The 20166-nt window shown below is 41.2% G+C and overlaps 1 protein-coding gene across 2 annotated transcripts in view; it reads left to right on the forward strand.

Moving 5' to 3' along the window:
- Plcl1 (phospholipase C like 1 (inactive)) overlaps positions 1–20166 on the forward strand; it is a 307260-nt gene that overhangs the window by 119620 nt on the left and 167474 nt on the right. The window contains exon 1 of one of the 2 annotated variants that reach the window (XM_060368373.1): positions 16868–17183. The exons of the other annotated variant lie outside the window; for it this stretch is intronic. Within the exon in view, the coding sequence (XP_060224356.1) occupies positions 17157–17183 (27 nt within the window). The 5' untranslated portion in view covers positions 16868–17156. Of the gene's footprint in view, positions 1–16867; positions 17184–20166 lie in introns of those variants that run through there. 2 annotated transcript variants of the gene reach the window in all.

Below are 20166 nucleotides of genomic sequence, written 5' to 3' on the forward strand. Positions count from 1 at the left end.
ACCTACTTCTTTAAGAAATCACCAAGTCTGTTCCAGATTTGAGACTAAAGAACTTGTGTTTGTCATTAACCTACCACAGCTGCCACTGGAGTTCTTTAGTGTAATGAAAGACAGAGAGAGCTGAAATGGGGCAAACTTTTCAAATCTGTAATTCAGCATTTCTGGTGCCATCTCACCTTAGTGCATTTACTTCAATGATAACGTACTGCAAGATCCATGCAAGCGTTTGTTGGATACATCCTCACATCTCTTGAGAATTACCTTCGCCTTTTTTTCTAATGCTAGAAACATAGAAAGGTAGAGAGCCAAAAATGTCATCGTAACAACTAATTTTGGTTTTTCCAAGGCAAACAGCCAGGTGTTATGTAAGTCAACCCTCAGGATGCCTTCATAAGAATTCTTGAGAAGTGGCTACACTTTGCCAGATTTAGAAACATTTCTGGCTCACTTGAAAAGGCTATTTGGAATGTTGGATCCTCAGCAGACTCCTTTTCCCATGGCTAAGACATCTGATTTAAGTGTGCCTAGGTGAGATATTAATAGTCTCCCCACGGGTTAGTTAGTTTGGTTCTATCCTAAAAGCAGTATCAACATCTATACATATTACAGAGAGATTTTAGGTAATGTTAAGTATAAACTGAACAGTTAAATTTATAATTAATTTAAAAATATTTTTAATTTTTCTTTGAGAGTTTCATACATGCCTTTCTCTGACTGCCCCTGGCCCACCCCACATGGCCCCTTCCAAATTCATGTTTGTTACTTTTTTTTTCAATTTACAGTTAGTTTTCTTGCAGTTCTGAGGACTGGGCTGGGCCTGCATCCAGACATTAGCACTTATAATTAGTGAAGTTATGGCCAGGTGATGTGAAAATAGGCAAAGAAAGAGTATTTCCCCCCTCTTTCAGGAACCACATGAAGGATCTGTTTTGTGAGAAATACGTACTTTTAAGCCTAAGTTTAGAGCCAGAAGTGACAGTGTATTTGCGCTTTCACTGTTGAGATGCTGCTTTCTGCATCTAGTCATCATACATTGAGCCAAGGACACGGAGTTTCAGGAGCCTCATTCCATACAAGGTGATTAAAATGTTTTCTTCTGGTCTACCTTGTGGATAAAAACTCAACCTACTTTTATAAAGGCGTGTCTCCTGTTTTATATTATTGCTCACATCAGTGCTTTAACTGTCAATGTTAAAATTCCTGTCTTTGCATCCTGTAGCATTAAACATGTAAGTGTGGTGTATTTTATGCCAAACACCAAATGTGTGAGCTGCTAGGCTAGGAGTGTCCAGACAGTCACTTACAGAAAAAAAATAATCCTTAACCCATCTTATTTGTAAAGAAACGAGTTGGAGACTAGCCCACTCTTAAGGTATGTGTAGATAAGTGTTCCAGACACTCCGGGTAGACTCTGTGCTAGCATTATCGTCTTAGCCCTGTAGATTTTGAAATTGTTTTCAAGTGCTCTTAGCTACCCCCTCCAGTTTTCGCTAGTCCCCATAACTGAAAAATATTATAAGACCAACATGATGACACATTAATGATACAAATGTATCCATGAAGTGTTTTCAAAAATGAAATGACTGGTGAGTCACTATTGATGTCTGTTTAATTCTGAGACAGAACTGGGCAACAAACATGATATTTATAAAGCATTTCAATCATTTAGATGCTGCAATAGTAAGAGACACAGAAGAATCCATTATTATTTATACACCTTGTCACAAACAATACAGAAGTAATCATACCTAAGAAACATATGGAAAAATAGGAAGAAACCTGTGGATAGTCACTGGCTGAGTGTATTTAGCTGATTTCTTTCTTTCTATAATCTCTGCCTTTATAGTTTAATTTTAAAAATACTCTTTGCAGTGGGAGCATTTTGGCACAGGCATATGTCAAATAACTAAATGAGAGCCTGTGGTTGCTAATATGCATGCCTCAGTGAACTGTTACTTCTTAAATTATGGTCACGGGCACATTGTAGTTTCTAGGCAGCTGTTTCCTAGCCTCCTTATGCCACAGTGACATTTTTTTACATATACATCTCTTGCTTTGGGATCGATACATTCATTGTAGCCTTGTAATCATGCTAGAAGGAAACGTGAGTTCCCAGCGTGTTCCTCAGGGTGAGGGAAGGCTCTCCCTCTTGCATTTTGTCTGGAAGGCTGGGTGGCCCTCTTATCACCTGGCCAGCAGGGGTGGCTTGGCCAAGTGTTGTGACTCACAGGAATGGTCTGCAAAAATTCCACCCAGCTCTTGTAGGATCTAAGGCGCTTTAGCAGATTAGGTAGAAGGGTGTGAAGAAAAATGAGGAACAGCGACAGCTTTCTCCTCATGCCTCTCCTGTTTCTTTTTCTTCGGCTTGTACCAGCTCATCTTTTCTCTGCTTTGTTCAGTTGTGGTCATAGAATAATGGAAAGAAAAAAAGGTGGGGAGGAAAGCCCAATACACTTAATACTAAAAGCATTACTGAGTCAAACATTGTCTAATGTTTTTCTTTTGCCATTTGTTCTGTGATATAGAATGTCATAAGAGGAAAGAGAAGGCCACTCTCCTGGTATCTATTGGCATGGAGGGGTGCATGGGAAATTTGCGCACGTGAGAACTAGATGCAGAACTTCCAAAGTAAAGTCACATCCACTATAGTTGCTTTGTATTGACATCAGCAACCTAAAAGCACTGATGGTCCAAACTGGAATATGTGCCACTTGGGGTCTTTTAGCAATCTCACACTACTAAATGAGAGGTAGTGATCCCATAGCACAGAAGACTTCTCACATCACTCTAAAGAGATGCCTTAGAAGGCATCAGTCAAAATGAGCTTACTACTGATCTAAGAGACTACAACTGTGTGCAGTAGAAACGCCACTCAAGGAGATCTGTTTGTCACAAAATAGAATCCATGAAAACGCTAGCGGGCCTTCCCTTTAGATGTCTGGCAGTTGTTAATTTGGTGAAGCATCCTTTCTATCCGATAACTTTATGTTAGAAATAAGGGGTTAAAATGAAATGAAGTAACTGGGACTTTCCTTTTCATTCCCCCCCCTTTTTTTTTTTTGAGACAAGGTTTCTCAGTTGTTCTTACTCTTAATATTTTACTGTGTAGAGACCACATCTTCCTATGAGGCCTTATTTATTGATTACTTTTCATCTATTGCACATGTAGGAAAAGTGATGTAGTTCTCAGATATTGGTTTGTGTCACATGGTTGCCAGTAGCTGTCTTGGGCTACACAAGACAAATACTTATGGGAGATTTAGTATGTCTTCTGCACCTAGAATTTCTAGGGAACCCTCTTATCACAAAGAACATGTTTGAACTCCTGTTTATATTTTTAAGTCACAAAAGTTCCCACATAAGGAAAGGAACATACCCACCCTCAAAGTGCTTGCCATCTGGGAATGGCTTATTTGACCTCCTATTACTTCTTTGTCCTCAATGAAGATAGCTTATTGTACACAGACATGGAAAGTTACACTTTACAATGTTTCTGCTGTGTTCGTTATCAAAACTCTGGGTGAGCAGGGTCATAAGAGAAGGATGAGCTGATGACAAGGAAGACAAATGAAGGCTTTGGGCTGTGACACATTTTTAACGTCCTCTGATATGTCATGTGGATAAGTTCTTGTACAATGAAAATGGAAACAAAACCTTGGATGTATCTCAGAAGGAGGTAGAGCCTGGGTTTCAGAGGCGGAGCCTGGGTTTCAGAGGTGGAGCCTAGGTTCCGGAGGCGGAGCCTGGGCTCCAGAAGTGGTGCCTGGGTTCCTTTGCTCCTACAAAGAGCAAAGATCTGGCGGAAGGCAGACTTTATAGCTCCCTGTTGCCATGTACCTCACAGCAGTGTAACTTAGAAGATGCTGATGACATTTCAGGGGTGTGGTGTGAACTTTAGGAGGTAGGAGCTGGTGGAAAGACATCAGGCTGTCTTCGAAGAAAGTGTTAGTATCCTGGCCCTTTATTTCCTGGAAACGATATGCTCAAGAAGTCTCCTCAGCTATGTGTGCTTTCATTGTGTACCATCCTGCCGAAGGTCCAAAGCCATTGAGACAAGCAATCACGGACTGAAGGCTCCAAAACTGGGAGCACCTCTGCTTTCCCAAGAAAATCAAACCTTTCTTTTCCTTTTATCTTTTTTTAATTGACATCAGCTATTTTATTATAGCAACGGAAAGATGACTAACACATTAAAAATACAACTTCTAATAGACATTTTATTGTGCTTCAGGTATTATTTCATTGTGGTTTAATTTGTGCTTTCCTAATAATTAGCAATTATGATTTTTTATATATTTGTTGGTCATTACAAGTCTTCTTTCGAGAAATGTCTGCGTGAGTACTTTGACTATTTTAAAACTGGATTTTCTTTAGTAGCTAGCTATTGAATTATCAGTGTTAGTCAATGCATTTTTGATACAACTCCTTCTCAGTTATATGGCTGCAAATATGTTTTGTAGTTTTCAAGACTGTTGTCATGACCTGCACTGCTTAGGCATTAACCTGACTGGGGTGATAGGGAATGAATAAGCCAAAGCTACACATACAGAAAAGCTGGGATTGGGTGGGCCGAGTGCTCTGATGGAGATGTATCAGCAGTAACCAGTGGTGAGTTTGTTTATTTTATACACTGAAATGGAAAAGCCAGTTTATTGTAAACAGCAGACTAGGTGGTAGGGTTAGCTAATCTCAGTAGGAGTTCTCTGTCGGGAGCAATATCAGACTGTAACTATCGCGGTGGGGGGGCTGCTTTCAGAGATTTTGTTTTTTTGCACTCTGTCAACATTCACTCATGGGCCAGGGGAAGGCTTCACCATTCCCATATGCCTGGGGCATTGGAGTCTTGACATGGCTGCCCTCATGTCAACAATGCATTCTGGCAGGACTTACTCCTCTCCCCAAAGGTTCTTTCTCTTTTCTTTTGATTGTTTTCCTTTCTGTCTTAGTTTGATGTAAACCAACTTGTCCGTTTGAACTTTGGCTACCCTTGCTTATGGAGTCATGCCCAAAATGCATTGCCTATATCAATGTCATGGTACTTTCCCTCTGGTTTTTCCTAGCAGTTTTGTAGTTTTCAGTCCTGCATTTAGGCTCTTATCTGGAGCTGGAGAGATGGCTCAGAGGTTAAGAGCACTGGCTGTTAAGAGCACTGTTCTTCCAAAGGTCCTGAGTTCAATTCCCAGCAACCATATGTTTGCTCACAACCATCTATAGTGAGATTTGGTGCCCTCTTCTGGTATATAGGCACACACAGGCAGAATGCTATATAAATAATAAAGAAAGAAATCTTATTTGTTTTGAGTTGTTTTTCAGATTTACGTGAGATAAGGATCTAATTCTCCTCTTCTGTATCTAGTTTTCCTGACACGTTATTGAAGGGACTGTTCTTTCCCCCCCTGCTGCCTGGTACCATGGTGAAGATTAGCTGAGTGTAATATGTGCTTTCTGTTCTGTTCTGTACATTAATGAGTTTATGCCATGCCACACCATCTCAACTACTGTTTCACTAGGCCCGTCTTGGAGGTGAGGAAGGAGAAGGCTTCCAGCTTTGTTCTTTTTTCAAAATTGTCTTGTTACTTAATTCCCTTAATATTTCATGTACGTTTTAGGATTCCCCTCTATATCACTTTTTAAAAAGACATTAAAATTTCAATGGAGATTACATTTAATCTGTGTGCCACTATGAAAGGAAAGGGCATTTAACAATATTAATTTTTCCAGTCCATGAACCTAAACTTATTTGTATCTTCCTAATATCGTTCATCAACATTTTATAGTTTTTACTCCACAGATCTTCCACCTCTTTGGTTGAATTTATTGCTGAGAGTTTTATTATGTTTTGAATCATCCATAGACTTTTGGAACAAACATAAACGTCACAGTGACAATGAAAGATTAAGCAGAGATAAAGCCAGTGTTTACAAAAGGAATGAAGAACTTTGTCTCCAAGAAACAGGTATATAAAATAAGATAAAGGCAAAACCAGAGAGAATTGTGATCTTTCTCATTATCAGGGGACTGCAGCTTCAAGCTCTCTCTCGCTCCCTCACGTTGCTTCAGCTTTTAAGGCACTGCTTTGATGTTGATGCTCACTCTGTGCTTCTGATTAGTCTGGTAAAATCCCAAGGTTGGTGACAGAGGAGTGACTCCCAAGTTGTCTTTGGTAAAGGGACACAACCATCACCTCCGCAGTGACCACAGTTACATCTCATACATATTTCAAATTTCACACATTAACATTTTTTGAGTTCTTCTAGAAGGATGTTTCTGCTTGGATCATCCTGCGTAAAGAATGGTTTTATCTACTGAGAACCTTGGGGTCATCTCTGGCTTTTTCCTCTACAGCCAGTACACCGTCAGTTAGGCCAATTTCACTTCCAGTTTTCACTGGCACTTTTACCAGTTTCCAATTACACTGTCTTAGTAGAGGCCGGCAACCCGTGTGCTTAAACTTTCATGTGACTAATTCTAACATGCATCTTACACGGTTCCTTTCTTCAGACTCTTTCCAAATAGTGGTCAGAATATGGCACAAAAGGAGCTCTTCAAACAAGATGAGATGCAACCTCTCTCTCAAGCAATATCTCAACAAGGCAACTTGGGCCCCTCTGCAGTTAGAAGCCTACCAGCTTCAAGACATGGCTCACTGCAGTCTCTACTTGTTTCTATTTCTAGCCAACAAAGAGTAGGGGCAGAGCCAAGGAACACATACCCAGTTCTTTTAAGGGCAGGACCCAGAAGCTTGGAGAGTTTATACAACTTCTTAAAAGTCTGAGGATTTTGTGATTCATAAGCCATTGTGAGAGAAAAAATTATAGCTGCTTTACTGCCAATTAACACTAGACAAAATAAATTCTATAATAAATTATGTCAAAATAAATTGACATAATTATGTAAAATTTCCATTAATCTCAAGAAGAAGTTAAATATTACAGTATTGGGGGTGAAGAGGTAAATAAATATGAATAAGATTTTTTACGTTCTTTGTGAACATAAATGATCGGAATGCTATTTATGAATCTGTGAATTATAGGAAACAGATGTAATACAACCAAAGAAAATATTTTTGGGACACAATCTCCTAAATAAGTTCTTAACTGGGGTAGAGAACAGCCTTCAAAAAAAATTGAAACTTAAACTGTCTACTCAACGTCTCAGTCATATTAGTGAAGAGATGTTATCATGAGGATGTCTTAGGATCAAGCAGAGAACAGATGAAACCAGACTTTAGAATACCCAATGGAACCATCCAGAAAGGATTTAAAGGTTCTCATTTCGGGCCAGAATGCAGAGGTGGAACCTACATTAATCTACCTGACTTCCATGGGGAAGTCCCATATCCTGCCTGGCCTCAGGAGCAAAGGTACATTTCTTCCATGTCTGGAAGCTTGAAGTCCAGTTGCCAGTAGATTTTGTTTCTTCTGACATTTCTTTTCTTGGCTTGTAGATAAACGGTTTGTTCTGTGTTCATCTTCCATCTATTTACACCTGTGTCTTGAGCTCCTCTTATTAAGACAGTTACTGTGGAGTAAGACCCACTCTTGTGACCTTATTTTACCTTAAAAAAAAACATACTGTCCCGGTAAGATCACATTCTGGGGTACAGGGGTCAGGACTTCAACACAGGAATTTTTTTCTTTTAAATAATGTAACAAAATTTTGAGAAAGGCAATTCAACCTATAGCAGTTTAGGTTTTCAGCTTAGCATTAATATTCCTGACAGCCCTGGGCCTGAATGATTGTCGTGTGCAGGCAGGTTGGAGCCAGTGCCCTCAGGAATACTCTGAAACTTTGCTGCTCAGGCTCATTTGAGTAGCTTAGCATAAAGACGATGAACCCCACACACCGAAGGCCAGGCACCTGCATCCTTATTGGGGACTGTTGCTCTTGTGTCAGTGTTAGCTTACAAGATTTCTCAGGTGAGTTTCATGCGTACTCAGGTCTGAACACTTCTGTTTAAAGTTTGTAATTCCTAATGGTACAAATGGAGGTACCGTTGAAATAGAGCTTCTCGTTGGATATATACACCAAACAATAGAATATTCAGGTCTGAAAAGCAAGTGGACATGTCTAAGATCGTATAGTTTCAAATGCAAAGCATGGGTTTTGGATATAATTTTGCATGCAGCATACTTTTTTTCACATTTAATGAAAAAAAAAACTTTTTTTCACATTTAATGAAAAAAAAAGTCAAAGAAACTTGAGCATATCATTCAGAAAGCCAGTGGGGTAAAGTAATGGCTGCTTCATTGATTGAGTTGACTAAAATGTAACGTACAGTGGAGGAATTCCTTGACTGAAGCAGTGTTTCTCAGCTTCCAGGAGAAGGCTAGACTCTCCAGATGATATCAACCTTTGATAGAAACGCCTTGATTTAATCAGGCCGATTTCTGTGTTTTGAAACAAAGCCACTTATCTGGCAGTTTTCATTAAGGCCTCCAAACAGCTGGCTGCCTCCCATAATACTGTTCTGTGACAGATTATCTTATGAAGCTACGGATCAGCTGCCTTTGTAATTTTCTTAAATTGATTGTGTGTGCATTTTCCTCACTCACTGGGTGCAACTGAACACTCCACTTGGGTGAGGGAACTGTTATTTCAGTGGCAAAGGATCACTCTGCCGTGCTCTGCTACACCCTGACACACCATCTTTTTAACTGTGCCCTAATAGTATCTTCAGATTTATGTCATTGTATTCATTTTTAAATAGTGTGATTTCTATTTTGATAGCATACTTAGCTTTGGAGCAAGTTATTCAAAGCAGTGTTTAAGATCAAGTAAAGACCTCTTAAACTATATATGAGTATACTTGCAAGAGTCCTAGCTGAAATATTTATACAGTCACCTATTTTACATTTTATGTCATATTTATTATTAACTTATAGTCAACTTACTTATATATAATCAATTTGCTTATTTACAGGCCTGTATTTATTATTTCCCTAAAGCAGGCTCACTAGGAGAGAGTCCACTATGACTCTGATTTCACAGTATTTCTGCCTTTGCCACTTTAGTGCTGGGATTGTGGGTGTGTGCCATTACATGGCTCCTAATTGGTTTGTTTTTCCAAGGGTACAAAGTAATAGGTTTGTAAAGATATTTTTGTCCACGGATATCATTGTACTCTGCTCATATTCACACCCCTCCTATTTTGTCCATTTTCTCTGTTGATTTTGATGTAGATATGTGCTGATGCGAACTTTTAACTTTCTAAGTTATGAGATATGCATGTCTTGCTGAAAACTCTCAAGAATTCTAGAGACCAAGATTAAAACGGCTTTAAATATGTCACGTTTTCATATATTGTCTAAAAACGCTCAAGAACGCAGCCCCTGATGTCTAGAACAAAATGCCCAAAGAGTGGGAAACCCCACAACACCCCCTTCATTGTTCATACGGGACTGACCTGGGATCCAAGAATGTGGGGGTGATGATACCGTCAGTGAAGGGGCTACTCTTGTCTGAAAGTTGGTTGAATAAAAAGAAAGAGAAAGAGGGTCTGTGTGCTGGTTGAATGGCTACATGGAACTGGAAGGTGAGGGTGGGCAGCTGGTCGCTGCAGTTTTGAGTGGTAGTTACTGACTGCTTGTTGAAGCTTCCTTCATCGCCTTTCCTCCCTTGTTGGAGAAAACAATAACCTTAGTAGATATAATCTTCTACCAACTTACCTTTTGGCCCCACTGGTGGCTTTTACACTAAGAACTCTTATCTATTAGCTCCAGGATTAGCTACTTACAAAAATCTCCCAGGGAGCCTATTAGCGGCTGACTCATTCTGCACTCACTGGAGTATCTGAGGACAGAACAGGGAAATCTCCCTCGGTAACTTTGGGGCCAGAGGGGCCGGGGTGTAGCCTTACACTGGCCTATGGAAAGGCCTTTGGGGGCTTCTGTTGATCTGTCTGTTCTTGAGAATGGCACTTTTTGAATCTTCCCACTTTTGGAATGTCTCAGTCTAAGTATTCCGCTTAGATGATGACTGTCTCCTTTCAGTAAAATACTATGGGATACAGGAAATACCCTTCATGTTTCCTATTGTTTCCCTAGGTAGTCATTGTCTTAATTTCACAGTATGTGATTGACATTCTGGTCAGAGAGCAAACCCCTGTACCCTAAGGCCCTTAGTCTCTGTCACACAGTTATGTAACTTTGTTTTTCAATTACATCTTTTCCTTTTGCCATTGAGCAACACAGATCATCCTATCTGGACACCCCCCGCCCAAAGAAAACAAAAACAAAAACAAAACACCATTATCATTGGGTTATTTATTTTTCTTTATTCTTTTCTCTACCAAACTTCTAGGAAGACCTATTTTCTGGCTCTTATTCTAATATGGTCTACTCCCTGCCCCACCCCAGTAATTTCCTCCTTTAATTACAAAGTCATTTTTCATCCTAGTAGTTATGTGTGTTTTTCAATGGAGGAAATAAAAATATATAGTAAGAATATATAGTAAAATATATAGTAAAAAGCTCCTTTTTGGAAAGTCAGGAATTGTTACCACGTTGGAATATACAGTTTGCTATAACCTGAATCTCTGTTGTGGTTTACGGTTCTAGGATAAACTACCACTTATGCCTTTTGAGGTGAGACTTGTGTTTTTTGCATTGACAGTTCTGACTATGTAAATGGCTACAATGTTAAGGGGTCTGCTGTATGACTCCATCTTATGCTTCACTTTGTGGTTATTTTTACATGGAGCTAGCAATTGCTTTGTTTCATTGTCTATTTACTTTTCTTTGTTGGAACCTTCCAACATTCTCTAAACAGTCCATAAAATCTAAGTGTTCCACATAGTCAGCCAAATAATTCTGCACTCCACTCCCTTTTCATTTCTGCTTCTTGGAACCATGGCTCCCAGTATGCAAAGCATTGTCAGGCCACAGGTAAGTGTCACTCTGGGTATGCCCATTGCTGCTTTCTTGGGGTCCTTAATTTATGTCATCTCTTCTTACTGGTGTTTGTTTATTACTTTATTTTTGTGGGGCATGTTCTATAGTAGCTTCTTGCAGAAAGGTGTTCAGAAATGAGGTTTTTAGATTTGTGCATAACTCGATACTTAGGCATAGTAGACTCTATGGGCAGATGGCTCAGGTGGTTTTCTCTGTTGTTTAGGCCCCTCCCCAAATAAGTATCATTTTATAGAACTCTTTCTTCTCTTAGGCAGTTTATTTTTCCAGAGAAGAGTCTTCATTCACCTACCAGGGGAATAAAAGCAGAATGGTGATGTGGATTTGAAGGATCTGAGTGTTCCATGCATGGCTTTTTTCACAGAAAATGTTCTCGGTACTAAGACCTTTCAATTGCCTCCCTTAGTGACTTCTGTGCCCGAGCCCAACTCTCTGAAGAATAAGTATCATATTTCTTGTGGGTGGTGACAATTAGTTCTTGGGATCCGGGATATGCTGGTAAATACTTTTTAGATTTCTAGAAAATAAACAAGCAAACATCAACAGAAGGAACAACACAGCAAAAAAGCCAACCCAGAAATCAAAATTCAAATTTGTAGCATTGACTTGTGTCAGTGATGTAAATGTCCTCATGGGGGTTGGTTGATTTCAGAATCCTGGCCTGAAATCTACAGAGGTAGAGCACTGCTTAGAGCTAGGTCCTGCTTGTCACCCACCCACCCTAAGACAGCTTTCTTTCAGTGAAGGCTTTTATCTCCCAGCTTTTATCCATTTGTTAGATCTCAGGTGCCAACGCTTTAACTTTTTTTTTCTGTGTTAAGATGTTTTTTTCTGAATCTTGTCTCTATCTTCAAATGTTATATCACAGTTACTTCTTCCTTTTACTGAAGTTGGAGTTTGTGTTTTTGTCTCCTGCCGTCTACCTGGTCTTGGAATTTTGGATCAAAAAGGAGCAGAATTATCTTTCCTTTGTGTCTTATTTCCTTTTCAGTTGCTGGGATGAGATACTCTGACGAAAGCAACTTAAGGAGGGAGGTGGTGTTATTTAGTTCATGTTCAAGGTAGTCTCAAGGCATTGGGAACTTGCAGCAGCTGGTCGTATTGCACCTACAGTCATCTGCTCTTTCTCCCTCTTCTATGTTCCAGGACCTCCCTGCCCAGGGAATCATCCCGCCCACAGTGGATAGGCCTTCGAATCTCAATTATACTTTAACAAAGATAAAAGTTGTGATAGTTAGTAGTGTCTGCCGGATAGAATCTAGAGTTACCAGGCAGATGGACAGGCTCTAGAGGATTATCTTGAGTTAAGTGTCGCAGGGCTACCAGGGGGTTCTCTGACTGGAAAGTGGACTGGATAAGATGGGGGGAGTAAGCTGGGCACCAGTATGCATTCATTTGTCTCTCCCTGTTTTTTGAAAGTTTGTACAGTGCGATGCGATCAGCCCCCTCAAGCTCCTGCCTCGGTGACTTGCCTTCACGGGTGGGTGTGACCTGGAACTGTGAGCTCAGCCCTTCCTCCCGTAGCCTGCCTTTGTCAGGGTGTTTCACCACAGCTTCAGGAGATCCCTCAGGTTGGCACCTGAGAAGCTGAGATCCCTTGCTATCATGAAGCTAAAAGCTCTACTCATTTTCACAACGGAAATAAAAACTAATTATTATTAACTGACACCTTATCAGGCACAGTGGCGTTTACAGACAATCTAAGCCCTTGGAGGGCAGCTGTTGGTGAGCTTGGAGCCAACCTGGGATACATAATGAGGCACTGTCTCAAAGGAAAAAAAAAAAAAAAACAAAACCCAAAACATCTTTTGTTGCAAATGCTATTTTCAACAATTTCATTAAAGACTTACATAAGTCTTTAATGTATAAGGTTATGAGAAGCACTTTTTGACTTCAATATATAAGCCAAATTGTTCAATGAAGCTTTGAACCGCACACATTTTAGATCAGCTCTTATATGAAAATCACCGCAGTTCGTGGTGAGATTTTGAACTTAAAAGATGTGAAGGAAAGTAGGCAAGTTTAAGGAGACAGTAAGATTTGATTTACTGTCTTAGTCTCTTGCTTTGAAGAGACACCATGACTACATCAACTCTCAGAAGAGAAAGCATTTAATTGGGGTTTGATTACAGTGTCAGAGGTTTGCTTCATTATCATCATGGCAGGGAGCATGGTGCCATGCAGGCAGATACTGACTGGAGACATAGCTGCGGCCTGGTTTGCCCACCCCAAGGGACACACTTCCTTGAACAGGCTGTACCTCCTAGTCCCCCTCAAGTAGCGCTGCTCCCCAGTGACCAAGCTTCCAATTCTCTGAGCCTGTGGGGGCCGTTCTTATTCTGTCCACTGCATGTACCTCCTGTAGGACCCGGGTCCTTCCTACGGTAGTTGTGTCTTTCCTTTTTGCAGGTAGAGGAAGTTGGGGTTAGGGATGTGTTTAGTCTGTTTTTGTAACACACACACACACACACACACACACACACACACACACACACACAGTTTTTTTTTTAGATAATAGTAGCATAAATGTCCTATACTTTTTCCTATTCTGTCCAGAGTATGTTATTTTATATTATTAAAAAAAATATACAGGGTCTCACTCTATAGACCAAGTCAGCCTCAGACTTACAGAGGTCAGCCTCTGCCTCTCAAGGGTTGGGAACAAAGATGTGTGCCTGTGAGCCACCACCGCAGTGGCTCCAGAGACGCTTTTGTTTGTTTGTCTTTTGTTTTTTGAGACAGAAGAGTGCACAGTTGAAGTTTTAAGTTGCTTCAGTCTCTGAGCATCTGTTGTTTATTGTGAGACTCAGAACAAGTTTCTTCTCCTCGTGATACCTGAATATTCTTACCTGTGAAATTAAGACAACAGCAGAAATCAGACATGAGCTTGTCCTGAGGATTAAGCGAGTGAACGGATGTAGAGTACCCAAGCCTGTGTGAGTCTTCGCTGGTGGCTGTCGTTCCTGTTGTTGACCCTAGCGATAGCCCACTGGTACTGGCTGACATTTGGCTGTGTTCACGTTTGTATTACTATACATCAGCAAACGCCCTACAGTCTCAAGTACACACATTCCACGGGGACATTTGTAGCCTTGCGACCCATGCTGTTCTGCACCATCACACTATCTCACCGAACACGAATGCCAACTGATTTTACTACACTGAGTGCCGAAAATACAATTTTCAAGCAGAAAAGAAAATAATAAATCATTTAGAAAAATAAAACTTCCCTCAGCCTGCTTCACCAAAGAAAACTGCAGAAGATGAATTATCATAACTTTCCCCCATTAAAAAAGTAATGAAAAACCTTGGCAGCATTGGTAGGAGGCAGAAGGGAGTATTTTTATTTATTTGGGAGTATAAGAGGCCTTTCTATTTATTGACACAAAATAATCACAAGTCCTCAAGTGGAAGATTGGCGTGTGTGACTACATACATCGTGTGGCTCTGACTGAGGAGGAATCACTCAAACAAAGAAAAGAGATCGAAGCACAAAGTAGGAAGAACCCTGCAGATCACACGACAGACACGGGTAACCGTGATCATCAGTCAATCAGAGGCTGGCGAACGGCCCGACAGGAAACAAGGACAGACGTTGCTCACTGATAATGGAGCAAAATTACAGCAAAGATAAGCAAAGGCCCTTCCTCCAGCTGAAAGAAGCTTAACCAAAACCAGTGACTGGGAAGGCGAGGCTGAGCACTCCGGGGTGGGGGTCTCGGGCCTCTGACCTGGATGGCCAGCCTCCTCCCTCTCTCTCTTTCCACAGTGATCCCCTGAGTGCTGTTTTTCTGCAGATCCATTTCTTGGAAAATGCCTTGGCAGTTCACCTAGGATTTAATAAGGCAGTCCAGCTGTGCATGAGTCACAGGTGGCAGCTACTTCCCGGGAGCCAAGATGCTCATCATCTTAAATGACTCCTTCCTGAAGGAGCCAGAATTGGCTGGTGTGAGCCATTTCGTTGGGTCTGATGTCACTTTCTGAGACATCCTACTGTAGATCCCTATGCCCATCTTGCTAAGGGGCGGTCTCTAGAGGAAAACAAAAGGAAATAAAACCAAACCAGCCCTTAGGGCTTCTGGAGGAGGAAGGGACTACATTGGTTTCTGAGTTCACTTATTCAACACATATTTATTGAGTGCTTAGTGTGTGTCCAACATAGGAGGTGAGTATAATTTGCATGGAACATATGTGGGAGTGTGGGGACAAGTTGTTGAAAAAGGCTATTGTGAATTTCAGATGGTTGCTGTGAAGGAAAGATAACATCACGTAGAGAGAATAGAGAAGCCAAGGTAGTCCATGGTAGTAAATGCATACATTACATAATACATATGTAAGATAGTGCACCTCAAACTTCAGCACGCTTCAGAATCTCTTAGGGACTTGTTCAGGAAAGCAGCAAAATCTGTCTTAGTTTCTGATTCTTCAGGGTTCTTATGTGAGAGCCCTGGGCTGCATCTTCAGGCGTTGTGGTTCTGTTTGCTTTCCAAAATTATGTTTGCATGTGTGTTATATATGTACTTGTGTATGTGTGTCTTTGTGTGACTGCGCCCCATATAGAGGCCAGAGGGGAACATAGGTGTCTTGCTCCATCACTCTTAGCCTTATTTCCTTAAGACACAAAGTCTCTCACTGAGCCTGTAACTCACTGGTTTGGGGCTAGTGCTAGCTGCCCAGTAAGTACCATTGATTCTTCTTCCCTTGTGACTCCCCAACACTGGAGTTACAAGTGTGCTTGGCCATGCCAGGCTTTTAATGTGGGTGCTGGGGTTCTAAAAGTCAGGTCCCCATGTTTTCACAACAAGCACCTTTGCCCACTGAACCATTTCCCCAGGCCCCAGAGACTGCATTTTAAGATTTACTGGTACTAGGTAGAGGTGGTCCCAGGGAAGATGTGGTGGTTGTGGGCAGAAGTGTAAGTGAGGAGACACAGCCTAGGAGGTAAAGATGATCCATGGTGGAGAGGAGGATGGGAAAGGGAGGAGCATCCCAGGCTCCTCTGTGGAAAACGGAGGCAGTGAAGCTTCCGTGTGATGGCTGAAAGGGCGACAAGAAGCAGGCCAGGAGCAGTGCTCTACTGAAGTGAATACTTAAAACCTGAGCTTGTTGCTTCCTGGAACCCTCCCTATGGGGTCAGAGCTGATTTATACGAGATGTCAAAGAGGTCGAACATGTAAGTTCCTTCTCAGATGAACCAAATGTCAGGATTTATTTCTAGAAAGAAAAATTACCTTTACGGTTAGGAAGACAGAGAGCTGCTGAGGCCTGTTCGCATACTTGCTCAGATGCCCAGTTGTGTGAATAAGCAGATGGTAGCTCTACCTACTCCAGGCTGACGCATCTTTGGATAGTCCCTGCACCCACTTCTAGTTGCCAGCCCCACACAGGCACCAAAGACTACACTCCACCCTTGTATAAAGGAGCGTGAAGTCAATTGGATCATTCTAGCTGCTCTCATAGTCTTCTTAAGTGTGTGTGTGTGTGTGACTCTTTTTTGTGAAAATGCCTTCATAATTCAATGAGGGATACAAAATTAAACTGGAGAACATGTTGGAGGTGAGGGACAAGGTAGCAGAGAAGAATGGCCACCCACACCAAAAACAAATAAGTGATGAAGGGATTTATTTTGCCTATGGTTCCAGAGCTATGGAGTCCATCATAGTGAGGAATGTGTGATGGCAAGAAGCTGGGAGGTCACAGGAAGGACAGACACAGAACAGGAAGTGCAGTGAGGGTATAAGCCCTCAAAGCCCTCAAAACCTCTGTGACATATTTCCTTCTCGACCTCCTTATTGTTCTATAACTCTCCCCCCCCACATAAATACATGCATTGACAACAAGTGTTCAACTATAGGAGCTTGTGGGGGATGGGGGCAGTTCTCATTCAAATCACAACAATGGTGAAGGGAATTCATTGTCCTGTAAAGCAATAAAGAACAGGGGTAGGAGAGAGGAGCTTACATTGCTGCAGAGCTGGGTGAAGGGGTCTGTGAAACAGTACAGTGTCAGGCTATCCAAAAGGAAATTCAAGATGAGATGTTTTGCTGTTGAGTGTGAAATAGTTTTCTTTGCTGCTCTGCAAACCCTTTGTCTACCTCCCTTAAAATGGACCAAGTAGGGTACATGCCTATAGCCTCAGCATTTGGGAGAGAGGCAGAAGGATTGGGATCTGGGGCGGCCTTGTCCGTGGAAACAATTTCAAGATCATCCTGGGATACATGAGACTCTGTCTTAGACAACAGATGCATGAGCAATAACCAGAAGATGCACCAAGTAAGTCTCTTATGCTTATAACTAGTGTGGGTGAGGAAGCCAAGGAAGGGTGAGTTCTGCATCTTTCTAGTGGTAAGCAGACAGAACTGTGCAAGGTGGAGTTGAACTGATTTTGAGGATGTAAATTTTACCCTACTTCCAATTACACATTTAAGGGACTCTTAAAAGCTTTTGGGAGGCCCTTGATGGAGGACTCTAAATTCATATTATACTTGAATTGGAAAAGTTTGGACACAAAGATAGTTTCTCCTGACAGATTAGGGTCCCTCCTTTATTTATGTGACCAGGGTCCTACTGACTCTTCTTCAGCTTTTTGAAATGTTTCATCCAAGTTCTCTCCCAAGGATCTTGCTGTTGTCATCTCTCCAGCTAGTATAGGTGTTGTTGCCTGATTCCCTTACCCCATTTCTTTCCTTTTTTTTTTTTTGGTCCCTCTGTCCTGCATGGGTCCTCTGCAGGTCTCTCTTGTATCCTGTTTAGAACTTAAACCCAGCTAGATCTCCAGTCACTCAGGATGGGAGGTCAGACATGACTAACAATTTTGGAAGTTGTTTTTTTCTGGGTATGAACATGGGTGGAACATTTGTTTTTCAAGTGTCATATATTACATGATTTTAAACAGAAAAGGGTTTATGGCATATCAAACAATTTTGAAAGGTTACTTCACTAAAGAGATGGCCACAAAACCTTCACTGTTTGCCAAACTCTAACACCCTGAGCCAATGCCTCAAAAACACCCTACACCGAAAACACCAAAGTCAGCATAAAATGTTTCCTAGGAAACAATTACCAGTGCTAATATAATTAAGATACTGTGTATTTCTTCTGAGTCTGTTTGGATGATTCAGATTGGCTCGAGATAAGTAGACAGAACTGTAAAATATGCCTGTGGTTTATATGTGTATACTGGCACTTGTGTTCATTCGGACTGAAGGTTGGAGTTCTCTGTACAGTAATGAAGTTGTGTTCCACCAGAAAATTATATTATAAAACCTTCTTTGGTTACCCAGGGCCAGATTGAAACACCTAGAGTGGCAAGAAAATAATTCTAGTCTCAAGGCTGCTCTGCGCAGGAGCAGCATGGTTGTGAAATCATGGTAATGTATTTCCTTCTGGAGAGGTTGCTTCCGGGGAAGATCACTGTCTTCCAGCCAAGAATCTCGAGGTAGGAATGATGAAAATAATGGGCAGAGAAGGTCAAGGGTACAGTTGCTTACAAGATTTGAATGGCACGAGATTTATGATGTGGGGTTGAGTTTGGTGAAAGTGTAGTTATAAAATTAGCAAACATGTCCTTTATATCCTGTTTACTTTGGAGTAAAAATACACATAAACAGTCTTGTTGACCCCAGACCCAACCTTTCTTCTAGAATAATGCCCACTTTCTTTTGGGAATGGTGCCAGTTTCCATTGAACACTCATGTTTCTTTACAGAACCCTCCCTCTTCTCTATTCCCACCTGCTCTTTTATAGAGCAAGAGTGGATGGCCAGGAGAGGGTACCTGATTGAAGCTGGCCCTTCCCTTGAAAATGTCACACTCACTATGAAAGAGAAGTCCTGTTTGAGTACAGATTATATGCAATATAAAATTTAGAGGATCTGACAGCTAGGATTGCTGCTCAGGGTAGATGAGACTGTGGTGAGAAAGTTGGATGGTGATGGGAACAGGCTTGCTCCCCTCAAAACTCTGAGTATAACAGTTTCTTAATACGGTGCTTTAGCATTGTTTCTGTTTTTCAATTTCTCTTAAGCCTGTCACTTAAGAACAGCAGCAAGAAATGCAACAAAACCCTTAATGAGCATCTAAGCTCTGTAGGATAATATCTAACTACAGGTTAGAAGGTTTTCATTGAAGTGATCCTGAAGTTTACAGGACTTCAGTGGTTGGCTTTGGGATGTTACCAAGGAACACGGAGCCAATAGAAACCCTGCAGATTAACTGTGTGACTGTCCTCTGACACACAAACTGTCCATCAAAATAGTTCGGAAGCTTGACAACTGTTGGTCTCTTTTGGTTGGTTAGGACAGCCACACTTAATTTGTCTGGGTGCTGAGCATTCATGATCAATTTACCAGGACTGCTATGGCTGTGTTTCTTTGTCTCTCAGCTGAGAATCAGGTCCTTTCTGAAACCCTAGTCATGACAGCCAAGGTATCCCTGACTGTTTATTGGCAGCAGGGTCCCATCTGAGTGTGTCTTTCCAATTCTTCCATTTACCCACTGCCTCTCTTCTCATCCAATATCCCCAGTGTCTAAGAATGCTGCTACTTTAGGAAATCAAATCACACACTTGATTGTCAACTTATGGCCTATCTTAAACCTCCCAGCCCAGTGTCAGTTAACTGTTAGTGATAATCCATTCAGTGCTGAGTGAAATCACCAATGGTAACTTACTTTCTTGATGTTTTTCTATTTATTCTTTCCTTCTCCAGAACGAGTTAGTTTTGGACTTGAAGTGCAATGTATGAATTAAGAAATTCAGGAAAGTGCAATTTGATTTATTTGTGCTGAAATTCTTCTCTGAATGGGAAACCTGTCAGGGCATTGCGGATCTTGGTGAATAGCGTTTTGTCTCATCAGTGTATGCTGCTTGTGTGGGCCTCGCATCATTACTCTTGAATGGATGAACCATTCCTTCATCACGCGTAATAAAGGGTACCATTTGCGGGAGCTGCAGTGTGCTTGACACCGCTGGTGTTTTCCTGCTCTATCTCATTAAAATCATTCTTTAGAACAGTAGGTTCTGTGATCTTTACTCTCTTTGTTCTACAATACAAAAAACCTAACTATAGAGAAGGTGACTGAGGCCATGTGATTAATAAAGGACATGACTCAGGGTTGCTTACTCAAACATGGTCTTCAGACTGTGATTTTCCACACCATTCTGATACTTTCAAGGATGCTCATTGATGCTGCCTTCTTCACATTGGGTCTATATCAGTTTCTTCTCTCCCTCACTTTAGGTAGGAAGTGGGCAGTGG

Source organism: Meriones unguiculatus, chromosome 15 (assembly GCF_030254825.1).
Source record: "Meriones unguiculatus strain TT.TT164.6M chromosome 15, Bangor_MerUng_6.1, whole genome shotgun sequence".
In the NCBI taxonomy this organism is placed as follows: Eukaryota; Metazoa; Chordata; class Mammalia; order Rodentia; family Muridae; genus Meriones; species Meriones unguiculatus.